Raw genomic sequence first — 13,156 nt, forward strand, 5'->3', positions numbered from 1 at the left:
CTAAAAGAAGCCTTCAACAAAGTAAGCTTTGAATAAAAAGGCAAGCTTTATCTCTAAACCTTAAACTTTTGCTTGCTTTCATTTCTAAGTTGATATAAATTATAGTTTATTGTGTTTGTTTGTTTGTTTGTTTTGCTCTCAGTTAAATTAGGCATTAAAAGAAGCCTTTAGGACACTGGAGTAGCATTGATGATAGCAAGATAGCAATTCCTAAGAGATTTTCCACTTTGCTGCCCAACTAACTGACTGATTAATTCTTGACTTTGGCTTTGAATACTTGGTTCACACAGTAGACAAGTCATAAATTAGGCAGATTTAGAATTTCAAGTCACTAAGGAATCATTGAATGAGGTATGACTTTACCATTAAACAGAATCTTGACGGTATGAAACCTTGAAATAGTGACCAACATACTGAGAGGTGGTTTAGTCACTTAAGTCGTGTCTGACTCTTGTGACCCCGTGGACTGTAGCCTGCCAGGCTCCTCTGTTCATGGGATTCTCCAGGCAAGAATACTGGAGTGAGTTACCATTTCCCTCTCCAGAAAATCTTCCTGACCCAGGGATCAAACCTGGGTTGCGTGCATTGGCAGGCGGATTTTTTACCGCTGAGCCATCAGGAAAACCCAACTAAATTTATAGAATACCCGACTGTACACATCAGTAATTTTAAAAAACTTTTAATATGTTGCTGAGACAATGCTGGGGGAAAAAACTGCCTGAGGGCAGTGGAAGGTGGGACCTGTTGTAGGAGACCTGAGATCGAAGGTTACCACCAGATGCCTGCCTGCCAGCTTCTCTTGCTTTGTCGAAGAGGAGCAGGGGTGATCTCAACCGCCAGCATCCCTGGTGGGCTGAGGCTGTGCTGGGGCAATGATGAAGAAGGGGACAAGTGACAACATCCTGTCCATGCTGCTGATCACCTTCGCCTGCCCTTCACCCTCAGTCTGGTCTCCCACTACCCCACCCCACCTTTAACCACCCTACCTAGCTGGGGCAATACGTCCACCATACATCTCTCCAATACCATTCCTTGAGTGTGTCATAGCACTTGGACAAAGTCCAGTTGAATTCCTGGAAAATGCATGTGAGAAACACAGACCTATATTAATTTTACCATGGTGGGCAAGATGTGTACTTACTGTCTGGGGAGTGATGCTGTTACATGGCTTGTGTAATCATAAAATGGAAGCTCTGAATGCAGAAGCTGTCTGCATTCATCCTGACAGCATCTGTGTTTGGCAAGAGAGTTGCATAGGATGCATCAAACTCAGTTTTCTTGGAGCAGAAGAAAATGTTAAAAGCATCAACTTAGTTAACACAGTCAAAAGTTAACACTGTCAGCTTGAGGGGGCACGTTTCTATAATTGAAAAGGAAACAAAAGAATACTTTCAAAGTTGGGGAGGAAAAAAAAATTAGATGCTCTTTCTGAGCTGATGATACCTTTATCAGCTAGCCATTGTTTGCATGGAGTCAAACCAGGAGTCAGCTCCATGAAAAGGTGACACAGCTGTGTGGATGTGGATGGAGGTTTTAGCCCTGGAGCCTGGCTGTTGTCAGGCTGGCTGCCTTTGCCTATAGAACAGAGCCCATCAAGACATCAAGAATGTTTTCTATAAGGCAATCCAGAAACAGATTAAAGAAAAAATTGATAACTTTCTCCAAACTTTATTAGATTTTGCACACAGAGGTGGGTGTCCTTTGACAGATGATGAAATAGCAGGGGACCTTGTTGGCCGGCTCTGGGCAAGGCAAGATGCATTCTTGGCTACTAGCATCTGGATGGGCTCCCTTTCAGCCACAGACAAAACAAGAAAAACCAAGGATCTTCCTCCTTTAGCTTTTGATCAGCTCAAGGGTCTAAGTTTATGTGATCACTGTATAAAAGAAACATCAAGAGTTAGACCTCTGGGAATTTCCTGGTGGTCCAGTGGCTAAGACTCTGTGCTTCTGATGCAGGGGTGCTGGGTTCGATCCCTGGTCAGGGAACTGGTTCCCATGTGCCACAACGGGGACTCTATGCAGCCAAATAAATAAAAATAAATATTAAAAAAAAAAAGAGTTAGACCTCCTATATGACCATGATAAGAATGGTCTTTCCTGACGTCATACATGTGTCTCTTCCACTGTCAGTCAGAGACTAAAAGACCCATAGGTATTTAATGCTTTTCTGTTACTAAAGAATTATTATAATCTGTTTCAGAGAGTTGTGTAATTCTGTTTCATAAAACATTCTGCAAGAGGTTAAAATATTTGCATTTAAAAATGTTTATGTGTTTTCACATTCAGTGTAGCTAAGGAGGAACTTGGAAAATAATGTTAATAATTAGCTCCTCCAATTCATGTTTTGTATTTGAGTTTTCTAAAGTTATGCCCCTTAAAAGTTTATATAAACTAGCTAGTAAATATCTGTGGTATTCAGGGCACTGACCTGCACAGCCCTTGGGGCACATGGAACACAGTTCAGAGTTCCTTAAACACTAGTGTACTTTGATATATATTGCAAAGATTCAGATTATTTTTATCATAAGTCTGCATGTTGCTATTCAACACAGTTAAATGCACAGTATAATTAATGTACTGTGATCATTTTACCACTCTTTAGATAATATTGCAAAGCCTAGTTACAGTTTGAGGAATTCAGTTCTGAGACTGTGTGTGCAAGATGGTGATGTGGCCCCTGTGAGAAATTTCTAGGGTTGGTCTTGACTTACTAAGAAGGTGTAATTTTTCCTTGATTTGTTAGGAGGAATCTAATAACTTGTGTCCCGATTTGTTGCTCGATGTAATTGTTGTTGTGCAATGTATTTTTGTAATGTTAATAAATTTAAGTAAGTAATTGGAAAGTTAGGGGCAAAAAAGACCCCTAGGTAGAATGTCTAGACGTTAGTTGTGACAGGACAGCCCAGCATCAGGAGAGGTTTTCTCTCATCTGGGCTGGGTGTATCACCCAGTGTTCCTGTATTGGGGCAACTTTTAAAGTGAAAGTGAAAGTGTTAGTCACTCAGTCGTGTCCGACTCTTTGTGACCCCATGGACAGTAGTCTGCCAGGCTCCTCTGTCCATGGGATTCTCCAGGTAAGATTACTGGAGTGGGTTGTCATGCCCTCCTCTAGGGGATCTTCCCCACCCAGGGGTTGAACCCATGTCTCTTAGTCTCCTGCATTGGCAGGAGACTTTACCACTAGCACCATATCAGGGAAAATTTTGCCTATGTTCAAATGAATACAATTTGGCCCACCGTGCTTTGTTTATATGGATTTGATCTCATTGATGAGTATTTACCCTCTGTGAAGAGTATGGCCATGATTCACCTTCCCAAAAACCCAATTATCAATACAAAGATAAAAATGAAAAGGCTGCAAGGAACTAATATGTGAAACACCACTGTAAGTTGCAAAAGCATTTAAAGAGAATGAAGTTTATGAATTAACTCTGTAAACAGTATGTGATTTAAAAAGACAGCAGCTTAACTTAACGATTTTTGTTTTTTTTTTTTAACTGAACAGTTCCTTCAAACTGTTGACCATGGATAGTTCTCCTGAGAGGGGTATATGCCTGAGTCCATATCTATGGTAACTGGGAAATTGGAGACCAGGTTTTTTTCTTTTCTTTTCTTTTTTTTTTTTAAAGGGAGTCTGGGCATCTGGTATACCAGAGCATGAGATTATGAGCTGAGAACCCACATATATTATTGAATCATTTCCTTGTAGCAGCTCTTGCACATCAGGCATAGGAATGTGGGCAGCTAAAGGCTCAGGAAGAGAGGCCATAGGAGAGCAACAAAGTGATTGAGGGTTTTTTAAAAATAGGTCCCGTGGGCTGAAATTGGAAAGGATTTATCTCAGAAAAGAAGCAGAAAAGAACTTATTCACTGTCTTCAAGTATATGAAGGATTATTAAACAGTCCATCTTCAGGATGTACTGAACAGAGTTTTGTTTTCATCTCTACTGAGGAGAGAATAAAAGGAAATGAATGAAGATTGCAGCTGGAGGAGACTTGGATTAAATATAAATGTTCTTTATAATAAGCAGTCGTAGAATTGGGAACGTTTTAGAATTGCTCGCCATGAAAGTCTTTACAGTAGGTTAAGCATTACCTATTACAGATGGCCATCCCTCTAAGCATCATGTCATAGACTTCAAGTGTGAGAAAACTACGAGACTTGGGAAAAGGGGGTGTAAAGGTAGGGTTCCTCCTGAGATAGACAGATGGACAGACAGACACCAACACAGCTGCTAACACACACACTTTAAAATGCCGTCATTTAAAAACTCCCAGAAGTGAAGTAAAGCTCCATAACTTTGCTTTAAAATACGCATGTTTCTCAAATGAACATCATCAATCGTCTTTGGGAGCAGAGTGGATTATAAAAGAGTAACTAGGTAAATAATAACCAGGCTTTTTTCATTGTAAAATGTTAAAGATCTTGTTTTTGTTTTTTTTTAAAGTTAGGAAGTTAAAATTCAAGGTAAATTTAGATAGAGCACAAATCTGAATGTTTCTCAGAAGCACATGGGAAATTCCTCGGTGGTACAGTGGTTATGACTGTACGCACTCACTGCCAAGGGCCTGAGTTCAGTCCCTGATTGGGGAACTAAGATCCCACAAGCCATGCAGCCAACAAATGAGTTTTTTTTTGTTGTTTTTTTTTTAAAGAAAGAAAAAAGAAGCATATGTACTCTTAGGCTCCAAGATAAATGATGGAAATGGACAGATAGCGAAAGAAAAATGTTGTCTCTTTATGATTAACTGGGGAGGACTTAGTTTTGTTTTCCTAAAGATGAACTGCTTATTTAGTGCCTCAGGGAACTTGGGGCTAATTTGAGTAAAGTACGGCAGGGACCCTGAAAAGCAGATAATAACCCCCCTTTTCAGAAGGCAGCTGTTTTGCTCATACAGGAAGAATAATGCACTTCTGGAAAGGAAGAGCATGCTAGTATGTCACTAAAGTGTATTATAGAGATTAGAGCATATCAATCCCCCTAATATACTACAAAGATTAAAATAATATTAAGTGCCTGAATAGCAGAAGTTCAGATGTCTAGAATTGGTGTGAACTTTGAGCTCTCTTTTACCTGAAACCACAAGGGTGATAGTAAAGTGTGTATGTTAGTCACTTAGTTGTGTCTGACTCTGAGGCCCCATGGACTGTAGTCTGCCAAGTTCCTCTGTCCACAGAATTCTCCAGGCAAGAATACTGGAATGGCTAGCCATTCCATTCTCCAGGAGATCTTCCCAACCCAGGGATCGAACCCACATCTCCAGCACTGGCAGACGGATTCTTTCCCGTCCGAGTCACCAGGGAAGCCTGATAATACCGTCATCATAAGTCTATTGCAAAGGGCGCAGTGTGTTAAGCTTGCTGTGTTATCTTACTGTTTCTAATAATAGTCCTGTGAGACAGTTTATTGTCATCACGTTTTCCATGTGAAGGAACTGAAGCACAGGGAGGTTAAGCTATTTGGGAACCTTTACTTGTTAATATTGTCTGCCTTACCCAGTCCATTTCCTGTCACACATGTGCACAGAGAACAATTTCAAAGTAGAAATAAGGCTTTGGAAGCTTGCCTTATTTCTAGTAGAATGGCTTTGCTACATCCACATAGCTCCAGTGGTAAAGGGCAGTCCTGATACCATCTCCTGGGCTGTTAGGTCATATTGTTTCTGTTTTTTGGTGTCTTGATTCATGGATCGTGATTTTATCAACGTCTTAAATTTGTATCTAAAAACTGCTTTATAACAGAATTTCAATGCAGCGACAACTTAATTGTATCATGCAGATAGCTAAATTTCTACCTGTTTTTAGGAAAGCACCTGGAACTTCTCACATTGCCATTCAGAAAGTGCGTTCATCTACTTCTGCTAGGTTACATTGGTTAATTTTCTGTAATACCTCATTTGTCAAACTTTAAATGTCTCTGAACATATTCAAAATATATTGTTCTCTCATCCAGAGAATCCCAAATAAATCCTATAACATTTGTTAGATGATAACATTGAACTGAATTCGAGGCAGTCAGGACAAGCAAGCAGTTTTTAAAAATCACTTTCCAGCTTCCACCTCTGTTTTACTAAAATATCCCAAGTCTACACCTTGTGTGTTCTACAAGGAGAGGTAATCCAGAGGCCAGACTACAGACAGTTTCTGTTATCAGACTTCCAATTAAACTGAAAAAGATGAGTCTTGATGTTGGAGGGTGTTAGAGAAGGAAAATCAAGGTTCTTTTTTGGAATACAGAATACAAGGAGTCCGTTGTGTCTCTTGGTTTGATTTAGATGCAAACCTTCAAGACAGGGCTTGTATCTTCTTTCTGTTTGGGGACTTTTGTCTTTGGCTGGCACTTGGTCACCAACAGTGGTGTGAAGATGGTGCCCAGAGTATTCTTTCTGCTGCTTGGTAGACAGTCTGGGCCATTATTTCCCTTTCAGTCTTCCGTTTTCTCTTGTTGCAGCTCAAGGAGTACGAGGCCCAGCACCGTCAGTCCACTGCCTTGGACCCTGCCGACTGGCCAGACGGTTCTTACCCAACATTTGATGGCTCATCAAACTGCAATGTAAGTTTACTGTCTCTTTGAGCATCTTAACCGGTCCTACTAAAAAGGGACAGCCTCCACCATTTCAGCCTTTGGGCTTCTTTTTGCAATTACCACCTCCCACCTGGATCTGGAGAGAGACGTCTCTTCTGAGGTGTTATTCTTTTCTTTCCCTGATAATCTGCAGTTGGAATAGTACTGTTCATGCTGGTTAGTTTGGTTGCTTTATTATGGTCAAGTACAGCTTAAAATTTACCATTATAAGCATTTTAAATGTTCAGTTCAGTAGTACTAGGTACATACACTTTGCTGTATGACCAACTCCTCAACCCACTTCCTGAACTTTTTCATTATCCAACACAGATATTCCATAATCCTTAAACAATAACTCTCCATTCTCGCTCCACCTTCTCCAAACTCCTGGCAACCCCATTTTACTTCCTGTCTCTATCAATATGACCAGCCTAGGTACTTGTAAAGTGCCTATAGAAGTGAACTCATACAATCGTCCTTGTGTGTCTGGTTTATTTCACTTAGCCCCATGTTTTCTAGACTCATCCCTATTACAACTGTACTAGAACTTCATTCCTTTCTATGGATGAGCAATATTCCACTGCACATGGATACCACTTTTGTTTAATTTCTCTGTTTAACTTTTTGAGGTGATGCTGTTCAGTTTTCCGCAGCAGCTAAACCATTTCATGTTCTTGACAGCTACACGGAAGTTCTAATTTCTCTGCTTCCTCACTGACACTTTTGATTCCCCTGCCTAGCCATTCTGAAAAAGTATAGAATGGTATCTCATTGTGGTTTAGGTTTGATTTCTCTAGGGTCTAAGATTTGGTTTCTCTAATGTTTAAGCATCCTTTTTTATGTGCTTGACCATTTTAATATATTCTTTATAGAAGTGTTTACCAAGTTATTTGTCCATTCTTTGCATTTTTGTTCTGTTGGTTTTTGAGTTGTAAGAGTTCTTTATATATTCTGAATATTAATCCCTTATATGGTACATGACTTGTAAATATTCCCATTATATGAGTTGCCTTTTCACTCTTTTGTGTTGGCCATGCCTCGTGGCATGTGGGATCTTAGTTCCCTGATCAGGGAAATACTCACACAGACCATCAGTGAAGTCCCACTTTTTTACTCTCTTGATAATGTCCTTTGAGGTATTAAAGTTTTAAATTTTGAAATCTAATTTGCATTTGCTTTTTGTATCATATCCAAGAAATCATTGCCAAATAATTGTGGTGATTTTCTCCTGTATTTTTTTAAAATTTAAATTTGTTTATTTTAATTGGAGGCTAATTACTTTACAGTATTGTATTGGTTTTGCCATACATCAACATGAATCCACCACGGGTGTACATGTGTTCCCCATCCTGAATCCCCCTCCCACCTCCCTCCTCCTGTATTTTCTTTTAAGAGTTTACAGTTTTAGCAGCTAAGTTTAGGTCTATGACCCATTTTAAGTTATTGTTGGTATATGATAGAACATATGCATCCAACTTCATTGTTTTGTGGGTAGAGTCCTTGTTTTCCCAGAACCATTTGTTGAAAAGACTGTCCTTTCTTCATTGAATGCTTTTAGTACCTTTTTTGAAAATTAATTGACCATATATGTAAGGGTTTATTTCTCAGTTCTCTTATTTTATTCATTGGTTCATATGTCTGTCCTTTTTGATTAATGTAGCTTTATAGAAAGGTTTGAAATTGGGATATGTGAGCCTTCCAACTTGGCTCTTTTTCAGACTGTTTTAGCTATTAAAATCCCTTGAGATTCCATATGAGTTTTAGGCTGGATTTTTCTATTTCTGCAAAAAGAACCATGAGATTTTGATAGGGATTGCATTGGATCTGTAGATCAATTTGGGTAGTATTGTCATCTTAACAATATGAAGTGTTCCAATCCATGAAACAGGCTATCTTTCCATTTATTTACATCTTATTGGTCTTTCAGCATTGTTTTGTGGTTTTCAGTATTAAAGTCTTGGCTCCTTGGTTAAGTTTAAGTATTTTATTCTTACTGTTATTTTTATATATGATAACATTAATTTCCTTTTCAAAATGTTTATTATCAGTATATAAAGATGGAACTGACTTTCATACATTAATTTTGTACTCTGCGACTTTGTGGAATTTCATTATCATCTCCAGTAGAGAGTGTGTGTACATGTGTGTAATCTTTAGTGTTTTCTACATGTAAGACCATGTCACCCAAGAACAGAGGCAATTTCATTTCTTCTCTTCCAGTTTTGATGCCTTTTATTATTCATTTTAAAGTGACCAAAACAGTACTTCCCAAGAGTTCCACCAAGATCATAGGAATTAGAGTTCCAGAGTTTCAAATAGACAGTTCATGGTGTGATCATCAAACTTCATGACATGAAAATGAAAGGAGTTCACTTTTTTTCATCTGTTACACAATGGTTTTGTTTATGAGCACATTTCTTCCTTAAATTCTGGAAGCAACTCTGCCTCCATGTTTTCAGTCTCTTGTCTCCTCTCGTTAATGCTCCATACAGCCAGTCATCTTTCCAAAATATACGCCTTTTCTTACATTCCTATGTTTCACAAAAGGCTGAGGAGCTTCCCAGGTGGTGCAATGGTAAAGAATCTGCCTGCCAACGCAGGAGACATGGATTCGATCCCTGGGTCAGGAAGAACCCCTGGAGGAGGAAGTGGCAACCCATTCCAGTATTTTTGCCTGAAAAATTCCATGGACAGAGGAGCCTGGCAGGCTACAGTCCACCGAGTCACAAAAAGTCGGACACAACTGAGTGACTAAGCTTGCATGCATGCACAAAAGGCTGATGGTTTTCCAGTTTTATAAGATAAATTTCAAAATTTTTGGCAGACTCAAGACCCTATGTGATCTGGCTTTAATCAATTTCTCTACTCCCATCTTTCATCCTTTGCCCTAACAGCCTCCACTCCATCCACACTGGAGCCTGCATGCATTACTGATCACAACTCGTATCTTCATGCTCTCTGCTTTAATTTGTGCATTTCCTAAAAGGTCTTCCTTCATATTTTCCGGGTAAAAATCTATGCCTCCTTCAAGGTGATGTCCAACTGCCACCTCTTCTGAAACTTTAGCATCCTGAAGTATATTTTCATAGCTTTCTGTTCTGCACTTTGTTAAATTAGCTTGCAACACAAAACCTAACAGGTGTCCTGGAGTATCTGAATTAATTGTATATCAACCTCCTTGAGGTTGAAATGATGAGCTCCTTGAGCAAGAAAGGCATGCCTAGCACAGTGTTCAGCTCCTATAGCCTATATGAGAACTATTTAGTGTACAAGCTTGTATTTGAGTGGTCATTCTTCTTGACTGCTTTTAAGAGCATGTTTTATGTCTTCCAACTCCAGACTCAGTCTTTATACTTTCTTTGCATTTAAGTAACAAATGATGGCATATCTGTAGTAAATATAACCTTCCCACTATCTTCTTGTCCCTGATTTCCTAAATCAAGCACCAGATTCCATTGCAGCTAAAACAAACAAATAGACAAACAAAAGGACCACAGGGTTATTCATTTGAAAACACTGTGTGGTATGGTGGTGTGTGCAAGGTTCTGAGACTTTACCATTTATAATAATAAATGTGTCATATGCTAGCCAGCAGCATGTCCTAGGACTATGAGGTCATCAAAGGAACCATATCTATGGTTTTCAATGCATCTTTTGGGGTCTCTTATCCTCTAGTTCTGAAGACGAACATAAGTGAAAGTGAAGTCGCTCAGTCGTGTCCGACTCTTTGCGACCCCATGGACTGTAGCTTACCAGGCTCCTCCGTCCATGGGATTTTCCAGGCAAGAGTGCTGGCGTGGATTGCCATTTCCTTCTCCAGGGCATCTTCCCGACCCAGGAATCAAACCCAGGTCTCCCGCATTGCAGGCAGACGCTTTACCGTCTGAGCCACCAGGGAAGCCCAAGACTAACATAAACGTAAATCATGAATCCAAAGAATCATGAAGAATAAATAAATACCGTAACTCAGGACTCTGTGATTCAGACCCAACTCGGAGGAGAGAGAACACAAAGCCCCAGTCATCCATAGTGGGTCCTTTAGTGTCCGTCTCACTGGATACTGTCCTGATTAATAGCGTCTGCATCAAGGGAGAGGTTATAAGACTTTATCCATTCAGAGAAACAGGCCAGTGGTAGAACCTCACATAGTTAGATGGCAAGGAGAGAGGCTTGTCTCATTTAGGAAAAAGTTACTATAAAACAAGTTGCTGAGGAAGCATTATATTAAGTATTGGTTTGTTGAGCCCCTTTCAGAGGGTAAAACACAACCATCACCTTGATATCAGCTGTCAGAATGAAATGGGTACTTCTTAAATGGGTACTCTCTAGTGCATATGTTTGTTCATTTCGGTGACATCTGTGGAGCACTTGCTATGTGCCATACTTTGTGCTAGGTATTCAGATTGCAAAGGTGAAAGGGGAGACTCTGCCCCCGTAGTGTTTCCCCTGGGATGCAGAAGTTAAAACCCCCTCACTCCTGCTCCCAGAGATTCATGCACACACTTAGTTATCATTTCCTCAGCAAACTGTTTCCTCATAGACGGCTCACAAATATGCTCAGCCTTTCCCAGTTGGACAGAGGGCCAACGATACCATATGCTCCTTCCACTTTCAGCACAATTTCCCAGAAGCTCTAGAATGACTTACAGTCCTGGGATGTTCCTGGCGGTCCAGTGGTTAAGACTTAAGGCTCCCAATGCAGGAGTCACACGTTCCATCCCTGGTCGGGGAACTGAGATTCCCCCATGCCCTGTGGCATGGCCAAAAACAAACAAAAAAATAGAATGGCTGGCCTCTGTTACTGAAAGATGTTGGCGAATGAAGACAGTCTAGTCAGCAGTGGAGAGAGTTTTCTGAAGAAAGGCTGTCTACCCCACGTACTTTGCTAGCTGTCCCTGTGCGAACAACCCACACCCATGTTCAGTCACACCGTTCATTACTGTCTGTACCCAACCACCATTGGCACCGAAGTTTGCTTGTACTTGATGGTAATCCCGACGTGTGTGACACTCGCCCCTCTTACCCTGACTTTAGTCTGTCTCGTGTTTTCCTGGAGACTCAGCAAGAAACTCCATCCAAAATACTGCTTCTCACTGATGCTCCATTTGCCTGATAGTGAGTAATTAATTTCAGATAATTCCCACTGTGTACTACTCCAACCGCCTTGGGTTCAGGGCTTTGATTATCTTTTGTGCAAGGGCCAGGGCTTATACTGAGATGTAAATAGCTCACTGGCCCTAGTCAAGAATGCCCAGGCCATGAAAGTTGCAGAGATCATAAGGTCTTTGTCACCAGACCTCAATGCCTATATTGATGCCTGTCGTGCTTTAAGATTTCATTTGCGTTGATTCATAGGTTCCCCCACCCCCAGAACTAGCAGTCGATAATTGCATGTTGTTTCACAATAAATCCATATGCACATTCTTGGTTTCCAAGAGTATAAAGTACTAAAGATAGTTACCAGGGGAAGTGAAAAATAGCTTTCTCTTTGCCAGAGGGGAATCTGTTCTCTGCTGTTATTCATTAATAACAAACTTCTGTTGTGAGTGTCAGAGTTTTTAGAAAGAGTTTCTGGTTGAGAACTTAACGGGATCCCTTGTTCAACATCTGAACGTGTATTTTAGTATTTTTCATTTTATTTTAGTAACTTGTGTTTTCCTTTACCTCCTGCAGGAGGAAGGTTGTAAGAGTTCTCATTTTAAGCTTTCAGCTTTCTGCATTGAGGTTCAGTTTGCCTTCTGATTAAGAAAATGTTTAAAGGAATTTGTGCTCTCTGTCTTTCTGGGATTTCAAGTTTTTTACTCAAGGCATACATTTTAGTAAATCATAGTGTTTGTTTTTACAAAATTGGTAGCTAAGAGTTGGTGATCTGTGCATGAAATTTTTGCAGTGAAATCTCTTTTCAAAAAAATTTCCAATTGTCAATTATTTGATTATGATGCTTTTCAGCTTATTTTAAAAAATACAATGTATACAGAAATATTAAAGCACCAGCAAGGAAAATAAAGCACAGAGCTCTTAGAGTCCATTGCAAGCATCTATTTTAGTCCTGTTTAATTGTTTCACTTCATACAAACTGTGTTCCGGAAAAACTTGGAATTATGTTTTTGAAGTTGGAGTTCCTTATGAGGATGAAGCAATTCTGGTGAAATGTTTTGTGAAGTGAGTTATTTTATAAAGCAAGTCATCGTTTCATAATTGATAACATTTTACATTTGGGGGAATTTAGAGTTGGGAAATATTTGTGCAAGGAGAGAGCTATGTTATCGCTGTGGTGTTATAATAATACCTTACATCCGTATGTGCATCTCCGCGTAGCCTTTCATTCCATTTCTGAATATAGCTTTGCCAGGAACCTGGGGAGCCATGTGGCTGAACTGTGTCCAGATTTCGGGTAACGGAGACACAACATCAAGTGGTCATTTCTTTCACTTTTTACAAAGCACTATTTTAAGTGTTTCCTTGATTAAGGACTTTCAAGGTCACAACTAAAATATCTCCATAGTGTTGGCCTGATACAAAATTGTTAAATCTTTTGGGGGCTTTCTAAAATTATAAACCATAAACTTGGCTCTCACCCCTAGATG

General features: G+C 39.8%; 1 protein-coding gene and 1 pseudogene across 3 annotated transcripts in view; both read left to right on the forward strand.

The window, feature by feature from the left end:
* The window catches only part of SASH1 (SAM and SH3 domain containing 1), a 344,484-nt gene that overhangs the window by 275,110 nt on the left and 56,218 nt on the right, over positions 1-13,156 (forward strand). For all 3 annotated transcript variants that reach the window (XM_040238649.1, XM_040238650.1, XM_040238648.1), the window contains exon 8: positions 6,456-6,557. In XM_040238649.1, coding sequence (XP_040094583.1) covers positions 6,456-6,557 — 102 coding nt within the window. The remainder of the gene's footprint in view (positions 1-6,455; positions 6,558-13,156) is intronic.
* LOC120862591 lies at positions 599-1,982 on the forward strand (annotated as a pseudogene).

The sequence above is a fragment of the Oryx dammah genome, unplaced genomic scaffold, assembly GCF_014754425.2.
Source record: "Oryx dammah isolate SB20612 unplaced genomic scaffold, SCBI_Odam_1.1 HiC_scaffold_4, whole genome shotgun sequence".
In the NCBI taxonomy this organism is placed as follows: domain Eukaryota; kingdom Metazoa; phylum Chordata; class Mammalia; order Artiodactyla; family Bovidae; genus Oryx; species Oryx dammah.